General features: G+C 40.7%; 2 protein-coding genes across 4 annotated transcripts in view; both read right to left on the bottom strand.

Moving 5' to 3' along the window:
• ppp2r5eb (protein phosphatase 2, regulatory subunit B', epsilon) overlaps window positions 1–10,603 on the bottom strand; it is a 48,493-nt gene extending 37,890 nt beyond the window's left edge. Inside the window, exon 1 of one of the 3 annotated variants that reach the window (XM_005949333.3) lies at window positions 9,999–10,603. In XM_005949333.3, the coding sequence (XP_005949395.1) occupies window positions 9,999–10,027 (29 nt within the window). In that variant the 5' untranslated portion in view covers window positions 10,028–10,603. Of the gene's footprint in view, window positions 1–6,318; window positions 7,089–9,998 lie in introns of those variants that run through there. The other 2 variants (XM_005949334.3, XM_042215085.1) reach the window with 2 other exon arrangements.
• A 4,450-nt stretch (window positions 10,604–15,053) lies between these two features.
• On the bottom strand, window positions 15,054–17,756 carry wdr89 (WD repeat domain 89). The gene is made up of 2 exons (XM_005949338.3): window positions 17,573–17,756; window positions 15,054–16,856 (listed from the first exon to the last, which is right to left on the bottom strand). The coding sequence occupies exon 2, from the start codon at window positions 16,835–16,837 to the stop codon at window positions 15,701–15,703; it is 1,137 nt and encodes a 378-aa protein (XP_005949400.1). The 5' UTR covers window positions 16,838–16,856; window positions 17,573–17,756; the 3' UTR covers window positions 15,054–15,700.
• Between the last annotated feature and the right edge of the window lie 1,224 nt (window positions 17,757–18,980).

Raw genomic sequence — 18,980 nt, 5'->3', positions numbered from 1 at the left:
GGGGGGGTGAAGTCACATTAGACGTGTTCAGAAAGCTCCAAATTTAGAAAGCAAAAGTGATTAACCACAACACTTTTTCATAGGACAGTTACATTTCATAACACTTTATTTGTGATCATTTTTAATGTCAGTCATCATGCTGCTGGTGCCGTCACCGCTCACTCCCTCCTCTCACTTCTCAGCCAATTGCACGAGCTTGTGTTGATAGCCATGTGCTTCAACAGTGTGTTGACATCGCTCGAAATTATTTTCAAATTTACTGGTTTGTTAATGAAATGTAGTGATTTGTCCAGAAATCATTTCTCTCAAGCTCTGAATTATTCCAAGAATTTCAGCTTGGAAAGCAAAAAAAGAAAATCTTTAAAATCATATAAGAGATCAAATAACCCCATCTTAAAACAATTATTTTTAAAAGTAACAAACACACACACATATATAAAAACAACCTATATTAGTGTAATGTCAGTATTGGCTTTAAATTAAGCATTCTCATTCCAGTTTGAATTTAAGGCACAGGAAGCACATTTACAAGTTTTTGTGTGCGAGCGTGTTCGTGCACTAAGGTCATGCAGGTCAAGAGTTCTTTTTTTTTTTGATAGTAAGCGCATGCAAATAGAAAAAAAAAGAAAAAAAACAACATCCCCTGTTACAGTTTTAGCTCTCTACGAGTTCATTTTCCTGCAGCCAAAGCAGACAGCCTCATTTTCCCAGCATAGGAGACACTTTAGACTTCAGTTCAAGCATGGTTACAGTACACAAACAAGCGGCACTCCTACCTGCCAGAAGACCATCAAAGTATCTCAAACACACACACGACTTTTTTAAAAAAAAACAAAAAAACAAACAAAACACAAAACCCACACACACACACATACACAGCGGCACCGACAACAATGGAGCTGGTTCTGCAGCTGCGAGCTATTGACACAGTCGGAGGAAGCTGAGGAAATGTCAACTGCTGTGTGTGCTGGCTGCTGATTGCATGTTAAAATAACAATTAAAAAAAAGAATCTAACAAACTAACTTCTCAAGCAACAAAAACAAGCCGCAGCAGAAGTCACACTTGAGACTACTTTTCTGCACCACACCCAGGAGCACATGTTTGGAAGAGCACACTCAGGATTTGTTTTTGGCTGTCAGAGGTACAGATCTGTAGGGTGGCCACAAATGTGGGTGTGGTGATGTTATTTTTTTATTTTATTTTATTTTTTTTAAACCTCTTATGGGGCTAAACTTTTTCTCAAAGTTTCACATCTGCAAACTAACCCTGTTTTTGTGGTCCTCTGGTTACATTAGCATCTATGATGCACACTGCTCAAAGATCTGCTGTCATCCTTTGATATAAGCACGATACCCTAACTCTGCAAACAAGTAAATATTCATACATACACCAAGCTAACATGCTAAGATTTTCATTAGTGTCAGTTAGGCTGGTGTACTAGCCAATTCAGTTGTTCAGGTAGTTCGCGAACAATCTATAAAAATACAAACAAAACCAATGAAACATCCATTTTAAAAAAAAAAACAAATGTGCGCATGGACAGCCTGGAATGCCCGAAGAAAAACCAATAGTTTCAAAAAATGTGCTGCTCTGGCAGAGGCTGAGAAGAAAACTGTAAAACTGACAATGATTCAAATTCGGCCAAAAACTAAAGACATGATCCATTTTTTAAGGTCTTGCAACATGATGCTTTCTGGTGCAAAATAACCAAAAAGCTCAAATAAACCCTCCTTCTTCCAGGTCATCCAGGGGGACGCTGGCAGACTCTGCTTCAGATACCAATGAAGGAACAGAGACACCAAAACACAACATCCCGGTTGCATAGAAAAGTTTCTCAACTTCTGTGAACTGAACTGTGTTCTGATCTTAATCTTAACCTAAATTAAAGGAAACACAGTGATTAGAAGCCTGAGTTGTCACAGTGTCCCCATAAAGTGTGAATCCTGACAACATGTGAACCATCACAACCAATCACAACAAGTTTCAAATAACCTTAGAAGGAGCATGAAGTCATGAACTCATCTTTTGGGCCCTGACCAATTACATGTATTATAGCATGACTTAAAAAGGACCACTCAAGACATCCAGGAAAAACATTTTTTTGGAAGAAAAATGATTCAGTGGTGCAACGGATGATCCGTAATCCGAACCGATCCCACTCCACGGTTCGGCACGCACGTGATCCGAAGATTCGAAAAAGAAGAAAAAAAAGTATGTGTATGGTGTGCGTGGTGGGTCTGTCAAGGGATAGTTATGGCCAGCGCTAGCCGTCCAAGTGGAGGAGCAGAGGAAATTGCAGTATTTAAGCAGCCCTTTGCTGCCCAGTCCGACCGGGCTAAAGTCATTACAAAAGCTACTGGGGTGTTTAGCTGCAGACTGGAGGCCGTATTCCGTTGTGCAAAACAAGGGGTTTAAACTATGATGAACGTGCTTGAGCCACGCTATGATATCCCGTTGCGCATCCACTTTAGTGGCAAGATCGTTCCAAGCATGTATGAGCAGGAAAAGTTTAAAGTTATGGCTGAACTGTCCCAGGCATCTTCTGTTGCCCAACTACTATAAATGGGCAACGGAAAGCTACGTGACCATGACAGCTCATTATATCACAGCGGAGTGCGATATAATGAGCGGTATGTATTATTGTAGGGTCTACCTTACAATATAAAGCGCCTTGAGGCGACTGTTTTTGTGATTTGGCACTTTATAAATAAAACTGAATTGAATTGAGTGGTAGATACAAAGCCCTATACTGCCCTATATTGTACCATAATTTTTTTTTTAATAATTGCGTGGAATGAGTCTTGAGTTGAATGTTTTTAACAGGCAAAAAATACTTCAATAAGTGAATAAGTAAATGTTAATTTTTTGTCTTGATCCAATTGATCCAATCTGTGACTTAAAACCGTGATCAAATCCGAACCGTGAGATTTTTGATCCGTTGCACCACTAGTAATAAGTAATCACAGGATAGAGGTTGCTGCTGTTAAAGCTTGTTCTTTGAGTTATGAAACTCAGGAATTCAGCCCGTAGACAAAGATAGAAATTAATTTAATCAAAGATGTGAAAAGTACAACTATTTAGTCAGATATGAGTGTGTTTGCCTTTAACTGACCATATTTCATTAGTACTCCCACTTCCTTCTTGCAACAGTACTGTACATGGGAAAAATACAAAGCTCAATATCAACCACAAGCCACAACAAAACTGGCCTCTGCTAGTTAGCATGAGGCTAATATTTTTAGTTTATTCAGGACATTAGGAAGCTAACTGGACTCTGATTTCAGGAGAGGACAAAGAGCCTGATCACTAACTGACCTGGATGGCATGGGGTGGCTGAGAGGACATAAATTAGAGTGCTAACAAAAATCCTTATATAATAAGACATGAATGAGATGCTGCAGGCTGCGGTCTGTGCTGGCAGCAAATGTTCTGTCAAAGTCAAAAGGCTGTCATACAACATGCCCACCAAGCCTTGTATACAACAGAGCGAGGAGAGTTACTACAGGCTTGGACTTCAGTACAAACACGTACATACGCACATCATTCATATGGATAGTCGAAGCCTTTCAAAAGCTCCCTGAGGATGCACCGCTTACTGTCCATCATAGTAAAGAATCTATAGTAGTTATAATGACTGTAGACAAGCAACATGTACATCTGTGGTTCTCTGTGATGAAACTGTCAGCACTGATGCAATATAACTACAAGAGGAAGAAGATAAAAATCAAGAGTGCCAACTGTGAATATAAGAAGATATGGTAAAACAGCCTCAAAACCACAGTCCTCTCATCTTTCTGCTAAGCATTAGATTGAAGATGTCAGTGTTTAGGACAGTTTGTACACATTTACAGCATACTGTCATTAAAGACTGACTATATGTTTGTTTACATTACAATGAGCCAGTCAGCAGGAGAAAAGGCAGAGTCCTCCCAAGGACATGGGCTTCCAAATTCAAAAATCACTCAATCTAGGATGACAATTAAAAGTTCTGGAGATTTTCAAATGGCAAAGCCTCAAGTTTAACCATGAAAAAAGTTTTAACGAGCTATAAAAGAACTTGCTATTGAGCAATCAGTTTTTCCCCTTTTCAAGTTGTAATGCAAAACTACTTTGTTCTTTTTTAAAAATATATATATAGTTTTGCAATTGAAAATCGCAACAGACTGTAAGGTCTTACTTTAAAAATATGGCAAATAGATCCAAAGACAGCTGTCAGTGATAATCATCACAATCTTCCAGGTAAACTTTCAAATATCTATCATCATTGTTTATCATTTGAATGCAGATGGAGACCCTGCTTCAAGCCAGACGTTTTGCACAACTATAACAAATTAGCACTAGCACATAGGTTTAATATAGACAGAACTACCCTGAGCTAACTCAGTGCAGCGCGCAACATTCTAAAAGGAAAACAAAAGCCTCAACAGCTCACTTACAGAGACAAACAAGCTTTTTCTATGACGAACTACAGCACATAATAGATCCCAAGGGACGGCTAAACATCTGTCCACTGTGCTGCATGCATCAGACATGAAGCCAGACTTTGATGGTCTGGTCAAAGGTAGTCGTGTCATGTTCATTATTTCTGAGTGAGTGTATAAGTAGACTTGTCAACCAGAAGAAAAAAAACAAAAAAAAAAACAAACCAATCTACCAGATAAGATACAAGAAACCATTGGAGTAGATATTCATTTACAACAGTACTGATGCAACACTTGCTCTAGTTGACACACAACTTCACACAGCACCACTGAGGCTAATCAGGCACAAAGCCCCTCCCCTCACCATGAGGTACGCATATGAACAATATCGCTAACAAACCTCCACAATCATTCTCATAAAGACTGACAAAGAAGCACAACAGGATCAACTATGTAGTTGTTTGAGTCCATAATCAAGTACAGTTTAATCAAAGCTCATCAACTTTAAGCAACAGAAATATGATGCACCAGAAGTCACCAGAAACACAAGTAATAAACAAGGCTATACATGAATATATTTTCTGCAGACCATTGCTCAAATCTTTATTTTATATATATATATATATATATCTATGTATCTATCTATATATATATATATATATATAGGTATATATATATATATATATATATATAATATGTTATATATATATATATATATATATATATATATATATATATGAACAAGAGAGAGCAGGCAGTAAAATTCTAGTATTGTAACAATTCAATGTTTGGCGTGCAGTCATGTAAGTCATGACTGTACGCCAAACAGGATACACAGATTCACAAATGACAACACCAATTATATGACAAGAGAGTCATCTGTCAGTACTATTCACGGTCTTCACTTTCATTGTCACTCAGCAGTTAATGATCCAGCTGTGTGAATGCCTTCTGTTTGGCATCAGCTTGGAAAATACCTCCAGCTAAACACTGATCTCTCCTGTGGTTGGTTAGCATCAGTCAGCCTGGCAGGTAACAAACTCTTAAAATTTCTCTTTAAAAAAAAAAAAAAAAAAAATACTATGGTCGAGGACAACACTTGTTTGTTTTTTCTCTGTTGAAAGATTTCCTGCCATAGTTTTGCCTTTCAAAACTATTCAAATGTGAGCCTAAAAAGTATGTCGGCTTTATCACAAGGCTGACATACCCTACAGTATAAACATGACAAAAAACCTTGCAAATTGACACCTTGCAACTTGTTCTCTGTGCTGTTGCTGTGGGTACAGAGCCTTACAGATACCGGACAAAGCAAGGCTGAGGCGTCTAAAAATCACCTGCACTCAGCGATAATCCCCAGCTAATGTCTGAAAGTGGACTGGCTCTGACGTACGTACTCTTTGACACCTCTTGGATAATCAAGTTTTACTCTTATAAATGGTTAAATCAGCACTTCCAGCTGTCTTTTATAATGGCAAATGGTAAATGGCCTGTATTTGTACAGCGCTTTACTAGTAATATATAATATTACATTTTAATATTCTTGCTCTGTTTTGGGGGTTTTTTGGCGTGGGCAAGGGTGGTCCATATCAGCTCCAAGATTCCACCATAATATTATGGAGAGACTTTCCAGCTCTTTGTGTTCATGATTTCAGGCAATACAAGTTTTAATCTCTGCTATGATGACAAAGAGCATCATTCAGCTCCAAAAAATAAAATAAAATAAAAAAGAAACAAGGCAAAGACTTAATTTCAATTTCTACCTGCTACATCACAAATGGTAAAAGTAAACAGTACAAATTGGTGCTTTTCCACTGCAGCACCACTGAAAGTGACAAAATTGCGATTAGACACATTCGGAACAATCTAAAAACTCTACAGCCACACTACTTTTCTTACCTGTGGATAGGACCACTGGAATCCCTGTGTACAACCATCAGTGCCTCACGTTCAATCGTTCTCTCTCACTAAGCAGCTAATGGCGACAACACTACACAACACACGAGGGAGAGCAAGACTATGCCGCCTGGTCAGGCGTATGGCACCCAAGCACCAAAGCCATTCTCCTCCCATGCCTCTTACATAAGAGAACAGATGACATCCAAACAGGCTTGGTGAGGGTGGGATTAAAGAACAAGGAGGAAGGAGAGAGGAGGGGTGCATGGCAAGCAACAGGGAGACCAACCGAAAGGGAGGACGAGGAGGGAGGGAGGGAGGGAAGGAGGAAGAGGAGGGAGGGAGCTGCTGTACGACAGGAAGTCAACAAACAGGCAATTGCAAGGCCGAAAGAAAGGAGCTGGAGTAAGGGAACAAAAATGCACACACAAATATGTACAGGAATGCAGTGCTGTGGATGAGAGGAATACCAGCTTGAAACATACTATGCAGTCCTATAAAAAATTAAGTATACACTTACTGCTTTCTAAGGAATTAAGAATAGCTACATGCTGCTGATCAAATGCAGTTGGTTGTTGATCATTAGCAAGTGTGAGCACCTCAATAAAAGCAGAAGTTTGAGCAGTTTGCTGGTCTTGAGGATTTGGGTGTGTGCTAGCAATGGGGTGGATGTGTCTTGAGTTTTTTGCAAAAATCACAAGAGCTACATTTTAGACTCTACAGGCCTCAATTAGCATGTTAAATGTTAAAGTTCATGAAGGTACAATTTTTAAAAAAAGATACTCAACAAATATGGCTTGTTTCAAAGTGTTGCCCGGAGAAAACCTCTTCTCTCTAAGAAAAACGAGACAGCATGGCTCAGGTTTGTAGAGTTGCATCAAAACAAACCACAAAACTTCTTAAACAACGTCCTTTGGACAGATGAGATCAGAGTGGAGATGTTTAGCCATAAAGCACAGCACGATGGTTGGAGAAAACCAAACACAGCATATCAGCTGTGTGCCTTATTCTAACTGTCAAGCACGGTGGTAGAGGGGTGATGATTTGAGCTTGTCTTGCAGCCACAGGATCTGAACTGGTCCACCATGAACTAGTATTCTGTAGTCAAACATGACTGTGTGACAGCTAAAGCTTACCCAAACTGGGTCATGCAACAGGGTAATGGTGCAAAACACACCATGAAAATCTACAACACTATAGCTGAATAAGAACAGAATCAAGGTATTGCAGACCATACCCTGATCACAGAGAGGTATGCATTAACAAATGTTCACAAACCTCAATGAACTGAAGCAACGTTCTAAAGAAGAGTGGACAAAAATTCCTACAAAGGGATGTGAGAGACTTATAAAGGCATACAGAAAACTATTCATTCAACATACTGCTGCTAAATGGTTGCACAAGCTATTGATTGTGCTGTGTACTTAGTTTTTCACAGGGTTGCAGTGTCCAAAATTTTCATAATACGACAAGAGTCATATTTTGGTACGGCCCAACTGCTTTTCTTTTTATTTCATGGAAATAATAATAATAATAATAATAATAATAATAATAATAATAATAATAATAATAAAAACATTTCCTTGATATAGGCCTGCAAAATCATTATCTACATTGTTAGAAGTACATTCGGCTTATTAAACATCACAGAAGTAGTAGAAAATAAAAAATAAATAAAGTCATAAATAAATAAAGCCTTATGCAACAACAACAGCTGTCTTGGTTTGGCTGGCCAACACTCAATAACATGACTCTGATAATAACTTGCTTCAGAAAAAAGATCCTCAAAGACACTTTTTGGTTGTTAATTTTTTTTTTTTTTCAGCTCATCCATACCAAAAGAAATCTATAAATGCACAGACTGTTTTATTTAACGTACTTTTATTGTTATTTATTCTACTTTTTTTGCTAAGGAAAACATAAGTGTTCATTATAATAAGTAAAAAAAAAATTTTTAAGCGTTTTTCAATATTTACTGCCAGCAGTAAATGTCATCTTATCAGTCAACAAAACTGAAAATATATGGTGCAGTTCGACATATAAGCAGTCAATATCAAACAGTTCTTTTGTGTAAGTTAAACACACGATATGCCCTTAAATCCAATAATTCATCCTGCTTTGCAGCTTTTATTGCCTCCCAAAAACCAGAGTCATGCAAGTATCATGCAAGTCACAGCAACATAAAGAAGACAGGTTACTTTACATATCCATCCAATAAAAATTGCTAACAAATTGAACAATACCAGTATGAATCCCTGGCTTACTGTACTGAATCCTCATACTTCCGAAAGTCTCCTGTTGCTACTATCAGCTGAATGTTGCAACCTGACAGCCCGTCTAATTGGTGTGATTCATTCATGGGTGAATTGCGCTGTTCACACATCTAAGTACAAATGAACTCAGCAACTTTCAAACACACACACACACACACACACACACACACAAAACCACACAGAGCTGATAAGGAGGAGGCAGTTAATGTACCAGCCTTGTCATAAACACAGAAGACTTTGGATGTTAAGTTATCTGAGTTAAGGTTGGACCTGTTAACAACATGGTTAAACTCTAGAACCTTAAAGGTGAGCCAGATGTGTCACGGAACAGGAGTAAACCCTCCTAAAACACAGACAGTGCAAATATGCGTATATGAAAGGCCACACCTGGCCTCCCATAAATGGCTGGGGATGTAGAGACTAGGCAAAATAAAAGCAAAAGTAAGAGTAGTACGATAATACTTTAAAGTTAGCCCGATGCATTCCACTCATCACCATGCTCCCACCTCTCATCTACAATGTCACTACATTGTTATTAGAGGTGATGATCTCTCTCTCCCTCCTAACGGTTCTATACACATTACTCAACATGTAGAAACAATGGTGGTCTGTGCAAGAAAATATAAGATGACAAGTTTAGAGGTACGAGCCTGTCAGAAACAGCCTCTTAGTGCACAGCCAGTCAAAATTCATGTAGGATTATCGCCACACCGTTTGACAGTTGGCTTCACTTGACAGGAAAGCTAAACTTGTCTCATGCTGGGTTCATGGGGCTTTTTCAACTCACGAGGATTAAACAGCAGCATTTACTTTGAGCGAACCAGCCCGTGGGCCGCTGCATACAGCAAATAACTCAATAAACCCTAGTTCCTGTACAGTGCAATTTGATGTCACATATTTGCTGCTGTTATCAGCTAGAGCAGCAAAGTAGGCCATCAACTCTAAGGTTTAAAATGAAGCCGTTCGGGAGAGCTGGCGTTAGCTTGGGCAAATCGGGCCTGGCAGCGACAGCAGCAGCAGGAGGAGGAGGAGGCAGCGCAGCATTCAAAACTTGACAGCGCGATAGCCTCACTAGCGTTAACTAGCTAGCAGTGTTAGCATCTCGACTAACCGTTACAAAGCCGCATTGAACGCTAGATAGTCGTCTCCAAAGAACACATAAAGCTCTAAGATAGTATAGCCATGAAGATAAAGCGGCTTTCATTTCAAAGCTTTGAAGCTTTACTTTAGAAAATTATATTTTTGGTAGCTAGCTAACGTTAGTGCAACGGTTATCGCGGGTTAGCTCAAGTTGAACATGTAGCCTTAGCTTAAGACCCGCCACCAGTCAAAGGAAACACAAGAAGCTGATTAAAAGAATGAAACCTGCGATTATATCAAAGCCAATGTGTGCTAATAAGATAGAGTTACCTGGGCGGGCTCGGGCGATCACCCATCATCCCAGATGTAAATACGGGGCAGTGCTAATGCTGCTACCGTTAGCTAGCGCTCACAGACTGACAGAGTGACCAGGCTGGGAGACACACACCGTCCCGAGTCCCGACCCGAGCCCGACAAGCTGCAGCCGACCAAGTGGCTGGTAGCCCTCCAATCGTAGTACTTTACCTTGATCCTCTGCGGTTCGCAACGGAGACGGCGGCGAGGAGTTATCCTATGTTTGGAAAGCTATCGGGCTATTAGTTAGGCTACCTCCAGTTCGGTAAGAACAGCCTTTCCCCAGCAGCGGCGGAGCAGCAGGAAAATCTTTGGCCTGAAACAGCCAAACCCACGAGTAGCCTTCCTTCCAACTGAATAATCCTCAAACTCCCATTAATTACAAAATACACCTACGATACACACAAACGATTACGTTAACGCATTTACATTCCTGTTATTGATTCACTCGCTCGTCTTCCCCAAAAACCCTGGATTTTGGTGTTTTCTTTGCTCGTCTATGATCCGGGGCTGTTTCCTTTCACCCTATTGTCAACACTGCTGGGTTGAGACCATGGCACACATAACAGAGACACAGCGTAGCGTGCTGGACGAGCATCTGAACCACGTACAAAGCTGATTGGCTGCAGGGAGCGATGTCCGCAATTGTGATTGGACAGCCAGAACTGGCAATCACAACACGGAGAAACGAGGCTCCGAATCCGTCGGTTAGGTAGAGGAGAAGGGACAAGGAAAAAGATCGAGGCAGAGAGCGAAGTACAGTGTGTATGTGTGGAGGCTTCACCAGGCAGCGTGCTGGAATGAGGCTAAACCTGTCCGAGGCCCGGCCCTGCACCTCGCTTCTATGTATCCACATTTTAACGCTCGTTCTGCCCAATCGTTTATTGCACATTTATAAGTGTTTTTGAAGACCTCCTCACAGCCGAGGCGGTGCTGTGTGAAAGACGAGTGCATTTCAGCCCTAGAACCGAAATTAGAGAGGAACACAGCGAGAGTTACATAACTGATATATAGGTCTGTGAATGCGCTATATAGCTAATGCTAGGGCATGCATGGGTGTTTCCTTTACTCGCTCACGTATTGGTTTTCTCTCGCTTGATAGGTTTTTAAAATAACACATTTGCAAATAGTTTCTGCTCCAACTTTACAGCAAATTATACAAATTATTTTTTATTAAAAAAAACAATATACCATATAATTCATATTAGTCACTATACTGGAAACGTGTCAACTGAAGTGCTACATAGGCCTAGCTATATCTTATGTATTTGAATTACTGGTGCATTAACGTGTAAGTAGTAATAATTATTAGTATTAACGCACTGTGTCCAGGGGTAGTTTTATCTAACGTGTGGATTACTGGCTTGGACAATTATGAGGCAGTAGGCCGTGTATAAAGGTTTCGCACATTTCATACAAAATAAAAAAAAACAACTTAATACCCCATAGTGTTTTTCTATAGCTGTTTTCTATGACTGTGGTTGCTTTGCTTTTTTAAGTCGTAATTTTAGTGTCATTTTTCCTCATTTTATGTGGTCACAGCATCTCTTGAGAGATTCCTGCGACTTATTCGTGATTTTTTTTTCATCTGCTTCCTCATCATTTTCATCCTTCTAGCTGCGTCTCTTTGAGTTTGCTGTTTTGTTCTAGTCCTTTGGCATTTTTTAGTCACCCTGGTGTTTCATAGTTTTCAACGAGTATCTTTAGTGTAATGTTGGTTGTGATTGTTTTATTATTTTTTGGGCTTCATTCAGAACTCCACAAGATTTGGTATGTCTTAGGCAGCGAGCATTCTCAGCAGAATCTCTAGTGAAGTGTTTTCTCACCATTGTCACTAAGGACAGAAATAGCAAAACTGCATCATATTGACCAGTGAAACCACACTTTGGTTTTGCCACTGTAACAATGAAGCCTGCTAGAGGCCTTGTTCATACTAACTGAAGTAAAATTACATTCACACAACTTAGAGGAACCATTTCTCTACAGCTGTATTTCCCATATCAACACGTTTTAGTAGTAAAACCTAGTTTGTAGCAAAGTTAGCGTCACATCTACACTGCTAAATTAGGAATCATGGACTTTATCAACAATTTTAAAAGAATGACTTTAGAAATAGTTCTGTATTATGTTTTTTAAGCAGTCAGGGCTCATATCAATTTGGTTATCATATGAGTGAACAAATAAGCATGTGAGTGACCAAAAATGAGCAGTTAGGCATACAGTGACTTATCAAGAATATAAACAGATATTTAAAAGAAAAGATGATGTTTCTCCATCACCCCATTCTCAGTAATGGTCTCATTGTGGTCACTCTATAAAAACTGTGTGGCTCCATCACTGTCTTTCAGTAATATCTGCAGTTTAAGTTTACTCTTTTCTGTGCAATTATATATATACAGATGTGAAGAAGTCAGTTTTCATGGGGCTTTGCAGTCGTTTAAAAAACCTGTGACTGAGTAGCTCGTAGAACCAATGTTAACAGAAATAGCTCTTTATGGCTTTAATGACTTTATCAGTCTTTCACATCATTGTAGAGGAATTTTACCCAGTCGTCTTCAAAATGTTGTTTCAGTTCATTGGGCATTCGTTTATACTGAGCCTATTTAAGGTCCAGCATTTCAGTCAGCTTGATGCTTTCCTTTTTCAGATATTCTGTTGTAGATCTGCTGCTGTGTTTGGAATTATTGTCCTGTTGGACCATACCCTTGCAGCCAATCTGTTGGACAGATGACCTAACATTTGACTTAAGAAAACTTTGTGTACAGAGGAAGTTGTGGTCGAGTTGGTGACTGCAAGGTGGACGAGTCCTGCAGCTGCAAAACTAGCCCAGATCATCACCCTGTGCTTTATTATTAGCATTTGTGCTGATATGCTGGTACAAGGCTGTGTACATTTTGGCCAACTCCTCTCGTCTGTCCAAAGGATGTTGCTCCAGAAGTCTTGTGGTTTGTTCAGATGCAACTTCACAAACTTTAGCCACGCTGCCATGTTCTGTTTTGAGAGAAGAGGCTTTCTCCTAGCAACCCTTGCAAACAAGACATACTTGTTCAGTATTTGCTAATTGTGCTGTCATGAACTTTAACGTTTAACTTGTCTGGGCCTGCAGACTCTGAGCTGTGGCTCTTGGGGGGTTTTGTCATTTCTCTTCACGTTGCACAGTCTGACCCTGGGGTGAATTTGCTGTGATGTCCACTTCTGGGAAGATTGTGGGATTATGTTAATGCACACCCAAAACCGCCAAAACCTCTGCTGTTACAGGGCTGCTCACGCTTTCTGTTAATCGAGTGCATCTTATCAGCAGCATGTGGCTGCTACTTACCCTCTTAAATCCTGTGGAAGCAGTGAGGGTGTACTTAGTTTCCACAGAGTCCTGTGAAAACTTCACATTAAGGTACCAAACATTTATAGTAAAACACAGGATGTGAAGTCCTCTCTGAAACTGAGTACATTAGGTACACCAAATTTGGATAGCTTTTTCTTTCCTTTTACATGTAAATATCATTTAGCTTCCAGAGTGAGACTCCAAAAAGACTCGTCTTTGTTTTGTCTGTCTGTATTTACTAATAGAATGTAATGACTCAGCTGATGTTTTCACACTGCAAAAAATTCATAGAGTAATGAATGGTTAAAAGAATGCAAAGATGAAGCCTGAGTCACCGCAATGATCGCTAATGTGAATGAGATTCACCGCATGACTCCACTGGCTAGAATTAAACACACACACAGACACTTGCACTGCTAGTCTAGTTATTCCACTTGCTGCCATTTGAGAAGGATAGCTGCAGTCTCAGCGTGATCACACTGTGCCGGGCAGCTCGGGTGACTTTCAGGAAGTAATCCAGTAATAACAGCTGGCCAGCTGAAGGAATCATTGCAACTAGAAGATAGAAAGTGTAAAAATGGATATAGGAGGAAGCTGTCAGTATGTCATACTATACAGTGTAACAAGATTTAATGCATAGTATGTTTCATTGTACTTAGTGGAAATCAGTCATCGGGGAACTTTACAATACCAGTGTAATTAAACCTCACTTATAACAAACAGTTTGCTGTTTTTAAGATGTCCTTGTCTTGGAGATGAATCCTTGTGTTTGGAGACGTATTCCTGCACATGGTGGCTCCTATTTACTATTGACTGCGCCACATCTGTGCCACTTTTTTACCAGTATTCTGCCATGGAAACCCTTAAATATGTGCCATAATAGTGTTGGAAGATAATCTGGGCAACTTTACTTTACTACAGTTTACTTTTCTTGTAGTTATTCTGCTCATTTCTGACCTTATTGGGGGGTAGGCCTAAATAGCTCTCATTGTGGGTTTGATCAACCAGAGACTCAATCATGTCAATGCTCAGTGTCAGTAGACTGGCAGTGATATGCTGTTTATTAGTAGTAGTAAATGTGAGAATATGCCAAGCAGGGTTGCAGATTATTACTTCTTTTTTAAATTCATTGATTGATCATTTGATCCATGTAAAACAAACACCCACATCAACATTTCAAAGCTGAGAAATCATAAAAAGTCCTGTATTGCCCAACCAACGATTGCGATACAGCAAAATGAATCAAAAACAGCTGAAAATCTGATGCATTGTTTTTTACAGAAACTGGACACTTCCTGCTCATTTCCAGCTCCAGATTTTTATACTCGACTTTGCTTGAGTAGCTTTGCATGATTCCAGTGTTAGAATAATGCTTATTTCTGTCATCTGTCTCAAACAAGCTGTTTTAACTCCTCTTCTTTTAAGTCAAACGAAAATTTTAAACAGCAGGTGGGCGGGTCCTCTGTCCTCAAGAGTACCATGTCAGGAGCTGACACTGGAGCTAGTTTTAAATTCTAGTCATTTTTGGTTGATTAACTATAATTGACAAATCATTTCTAGTCTAAAACATGAGTGACACCTGTCAAATAGCTACAAAAAAGCAAGGGTGGCAATGAATGTGAATCCCAGCAGCATACAATTATGATACCAGCAAACAGTGACGTCTCCTCGTCTGCTTTGTGTCGCTTTCTGGAAAACATCAGATGTAAGCAAGCACATAGGGCACAGGACAGATGAATGTGAGAATACAGACATGAAAAGCTGCTTTTATGATTCAATGAACATAAATCACTAAACCAATCAGTGGAAAATGTCCAGCCAAAGAGAACTAAGGCTGTCCAGAGCTCTCAGGGTGGTGGCTGGTGATGTGCTGGAACAGCAATTGTAGCCTAAAAACTGAGATGTGCTTCTAGAGAAATGCTACAGTCCTGCGTGCTACAAATATAATAACTATAAAGACTGATTGTTGTGGTGCAGTCACACAGCATGCCAAAGTTTTTATTAAACACACACAGCTCTCTTCATATTAAAATACTTGCCCTGTTTGTTAGCTGGGGCCACCAGATCTTTATCAAAGACTAAAATACAATTTGCCTTTCAAAGTCACCTGGTCACAATTTTCCTGCAAGCTGGTTTCTTTGTAAACACTAAAAAGGTCCACATTCAGGCTGCTATGACACACAAGAATATGTTTTGCTTGTAAACAGAACTGCACAGTATAAACAACAGCATCTATCAACAGCTGAGGCAAAGATGAACACCATTTCATCTGCTTACTGACATCGTCCTCAGCAGCTGAGCTGCTTTAAATTGTAGGACACAGGGCTGCTTCAGTCAGGTTCACTTTGTTCCTCTGCTACGCCGTCGTCTTTTCTCTGTGGTAGCCGTGTTTTTTATGAGGTCTGGATTTGAGTCTTAGAGCTGACTCGCTCTTCATAGACTCCCTTTTCCCTGGTGTGAGCTCCTCTCCACCCGGTTTCCACAGCAGAAGCTGTGCATCCTCCCCCCCGGTGAACAACGCCTCCCCTGCTGCATCCCACAGGAAGCAGCGCACCGTGGAGGCGTGGCCACCCTCTAGGCTCCTGAGCAGATGAAGACCCCTGGCGTCACACTCCATCAGGTGGAGGTCTCCGTTGTTCTTCCCGCCGACCACCAGCAGCTTTTGGGTGTCCTCTAGCCACCGCCCCCCCACCAGGTAGTCCACGCCTCGCCCGTCAGCCAGTAGAGTCAGGCTGCGAGCGTCGGAGGTGCTGAAGATGGTGAGAGGCTCATCTGTATCCAGCTGGCCCAAATCCCACAGGTGCAACCCCTCATCGTGGCTGAGGCACAGCAGCTGGGTGTAGTTGGCCCCGGACCAGCACACTGAGCTCGCTGATGAGTCGCTGTTGCAGGTGGCGAGCAGCGCATCCTCCTCCGCCCCCCGGCTGAGGTCGAAAACATTAACGAGGCCATCTGTGGAGCCCGAAGCCAGGCGGTCCTTATCCCGGGGATGGAAGCGCACCTGTGTGATGTCATCGCTGTGCGACTCAGAGTATACCCCAAGAAGCCCACCTGCCGGTTTCCTGGAATCCCAGAAAATGAGGAAGCTGTCCTCGCTGTCCACTTGCTCAGTGCCGGCACACAGGAGCATGTCACTGCAGCTCAGGTCGAAGCTGCAGTAACAGTGCGCTGGATCGCTTTTAAACTTCTGGGCTGCCTCCGTCCCGGGTTGGCGGACGTCCCACACGCGGACCGTCCCGTCAGCAGAACCGGAGTACAGGAGGTCAGAGGAGGTGTGGCCAAACGTGACCCCGCAGAGCCGCCCGTTGTGGCCTTGATACTCTCCCACTTGCTTCAAAGTGTCCTTGTTGTGCAGGTGGATGGTGAAGTTGGAGCAGGACACCGCCAGAAGGCCACTCGGCTGCAAGGCAACATCCAGCAGGTAGGTGGGTTCCTCCGGACAGGACCGCCTAGCGATGGACAGAACTTTAAGCTTCTCCTCCAAACCCTCCATGGAAGCTCCTGATGAGTTCCTAATGAGATGGAATAATTAAAAAGACACAGAACTCTGATCAGCAAATCCAGCAACTTTGTCTTTCACTTCCTGTCAGTGGTTAAAACCCTGGGATCCACCTGTGCCTGCAACTCATCGGTTTTATAATCTAATACAGAGCTGCTTTTCTACAACTGTGTAATAACCAGCAGTTCCACAGTGGTCTGAATGTGCCCATGTTTATTCATGTGGAAGGAGACTTGTGGAAACAGTTTCTCCCACTCACAGATAATTGTGAATATTCTTCTAAATTATGCAGCAATAACAGTGCTCCTACACCACAGTGTTATCAGTCTGTGTGTAGCTTCACTGGGGAAAATACAAAGTTGTTTTTGTTTTAATATATCCTAAACCTTTTCTTTCTGAAACACCAAAGTAAAACTGCTTACAATTCAGTCTCCTATAACAAGACTCAATAGCAAATGTATATTATCTACAGCTTTCTTTATTTGCTACATACATACGCATATGAGAACACAGCTGATGATGTTTAATAAATTGCCTAATCCAATTTTGTAATTCGGCCCCAAATTAAAACACTTCCAAAACCGCTCCATTATTCATGTTTTAGCTCTAAACACGAGTTTTAGGGATTTTTTTAGAGTTTGGCGCTGGGGTCTGTAGCTCCACGTTCATCGCTCATCGCTGTGTAGTGAATGTTATCGTGTCGCGTGCTGTTAAAGCCGACCTTCCTACCTGCTACAAATGAAGGGAAACTCCCGGTGTGTTACACACTAGTGTTTGGACACGTCCGCCGCCATTCTGGACACAACACAACAGCCCACTGCCACGTTATTACAATAAAAGACTTTGGCGTTAAAGCTCTTAAAAACACGTAACTGAGCTCATTTCACCGAAAACTACGCATGGAGGAAGTGCTTTGTGTCACAGTGTGTACAGACCGGGCGGAAACGTTCTTCATGACATAGTTCCGTTCGTGCGTTTCGTACTTATTACTTTTTTCCATATTCTGTTTTGATCTTTATTTTTAAAATATTTATTATGAATTTATTTCCCTCACAGTTCACTTTATTATAACGTTGCTTGTGAATAGTTTACATTTAATTTTATTAATAAAATGAAAAATGTGGGAAATGTAGATCACTATTACACTGTGCTTACGTAAGAAAAAACATAAAAACTGTATATATTTACATTTCTTGATTTTTAATTTATCTCAGCTAAAAATTGTGCAAAAATGCCTGTTCTCTCTTTCTCTTTCTCTCTCTCTCTTTAGAATTTAAAGGGTTTAATGTATCTCTGCAGTGAGTCAGCCAGTCTCAAGGCTTGGATTTAATCAAAGAGAAGAACTGAGACGTTATACTCAACAAGTAAATTACGAGGTCCTTAAACTGAGACTTGATTCATCATGCACCGGGGTTTCGTCTAATTTACTTTGCAGAGGAAAGATTAATCAGCTTATTCAAGAAACACAGCTGCCGCGCATCAGAAATATAAATTAAATATGTAAAACGACCTATGAAGCGTTGCTGCAATCTCTTATTATAATTTTCATCAATTTAAAATCTTAAATCAGTTTTTCTTTTCGCCTTTGGCAATTTCAGATGGCTTTTTGTTACAGACATACTTTAAAAAAGGGAACAGAACAAGAAACTCAAACATATCATCAAAACAAAGGGGCAAAGCTGATCTGGTTCTACTAGAAGGATTGCCTTAGGATGAAATAAATTCAGGTGTGATACCTGTGTCGTCCAGCAGGTGGCAGCAGGAGCAGCTCTCACAGGTCTCAAACTGTTCGAGGCTTTCCAGCTGACCCAAATCTGACATTGGAGCCACACAGAAACAAATTAAAGACAACCTCAGTCCTTCGGGGGTACTGGAGTAAGAGGAGGAGAGTGAAGGAGACTTTTTCCTTTTTATTATCCGTCATTTCAGACAACACTCACACAGCTGACATGACTCACTCTTGTTCTGAAGTCTTTCGTGTTTCTCAAAGCTCTTTATATAATCCCACCTTCCTCATATTTGCATCTGCTTCAAACAAATCTACTTGCTTTGTCTCTCAATTTGCATCTTTTTGTGGTCATTTAACATGTGTTCATACTCACTGTGCATCACTTTGTATTCTGGTTTTTGACACAGT

Source organism: Haplochromis burtoni, unplaced genomic scaffold, assembly GCF_018398535.1.
Source record: "Haplochromis burtoni strain Fernald_Lab_line unplaced genomic scaffold, NCSU_Asbu1 Contig_655, whole genome shotgun sequence".
NCBI classification, from domain to species: domain Eukaryota; kingdom Metazoa; phylum Chordata; class Actinopteri; order Cichliformes; family Cichlidae; genus Haplochromis; species Haplochromis burtoni.
The sequence above is the reverse complement of the archived record's forward strand: the minus strand, read 5'-3'. Positions and strand labels throughout refer to the sequence as shown.

Bases quoted from the DNA above. Each gene is read 5' to 3' on its own strand.
- wdr89 (XM_005949338.3), bottom strand. From the start codon at position 16,837: ATGGAGGGTTTGGAGGAGAAGCTTAAAGTTCTGTCCATCGCTAGGCGG.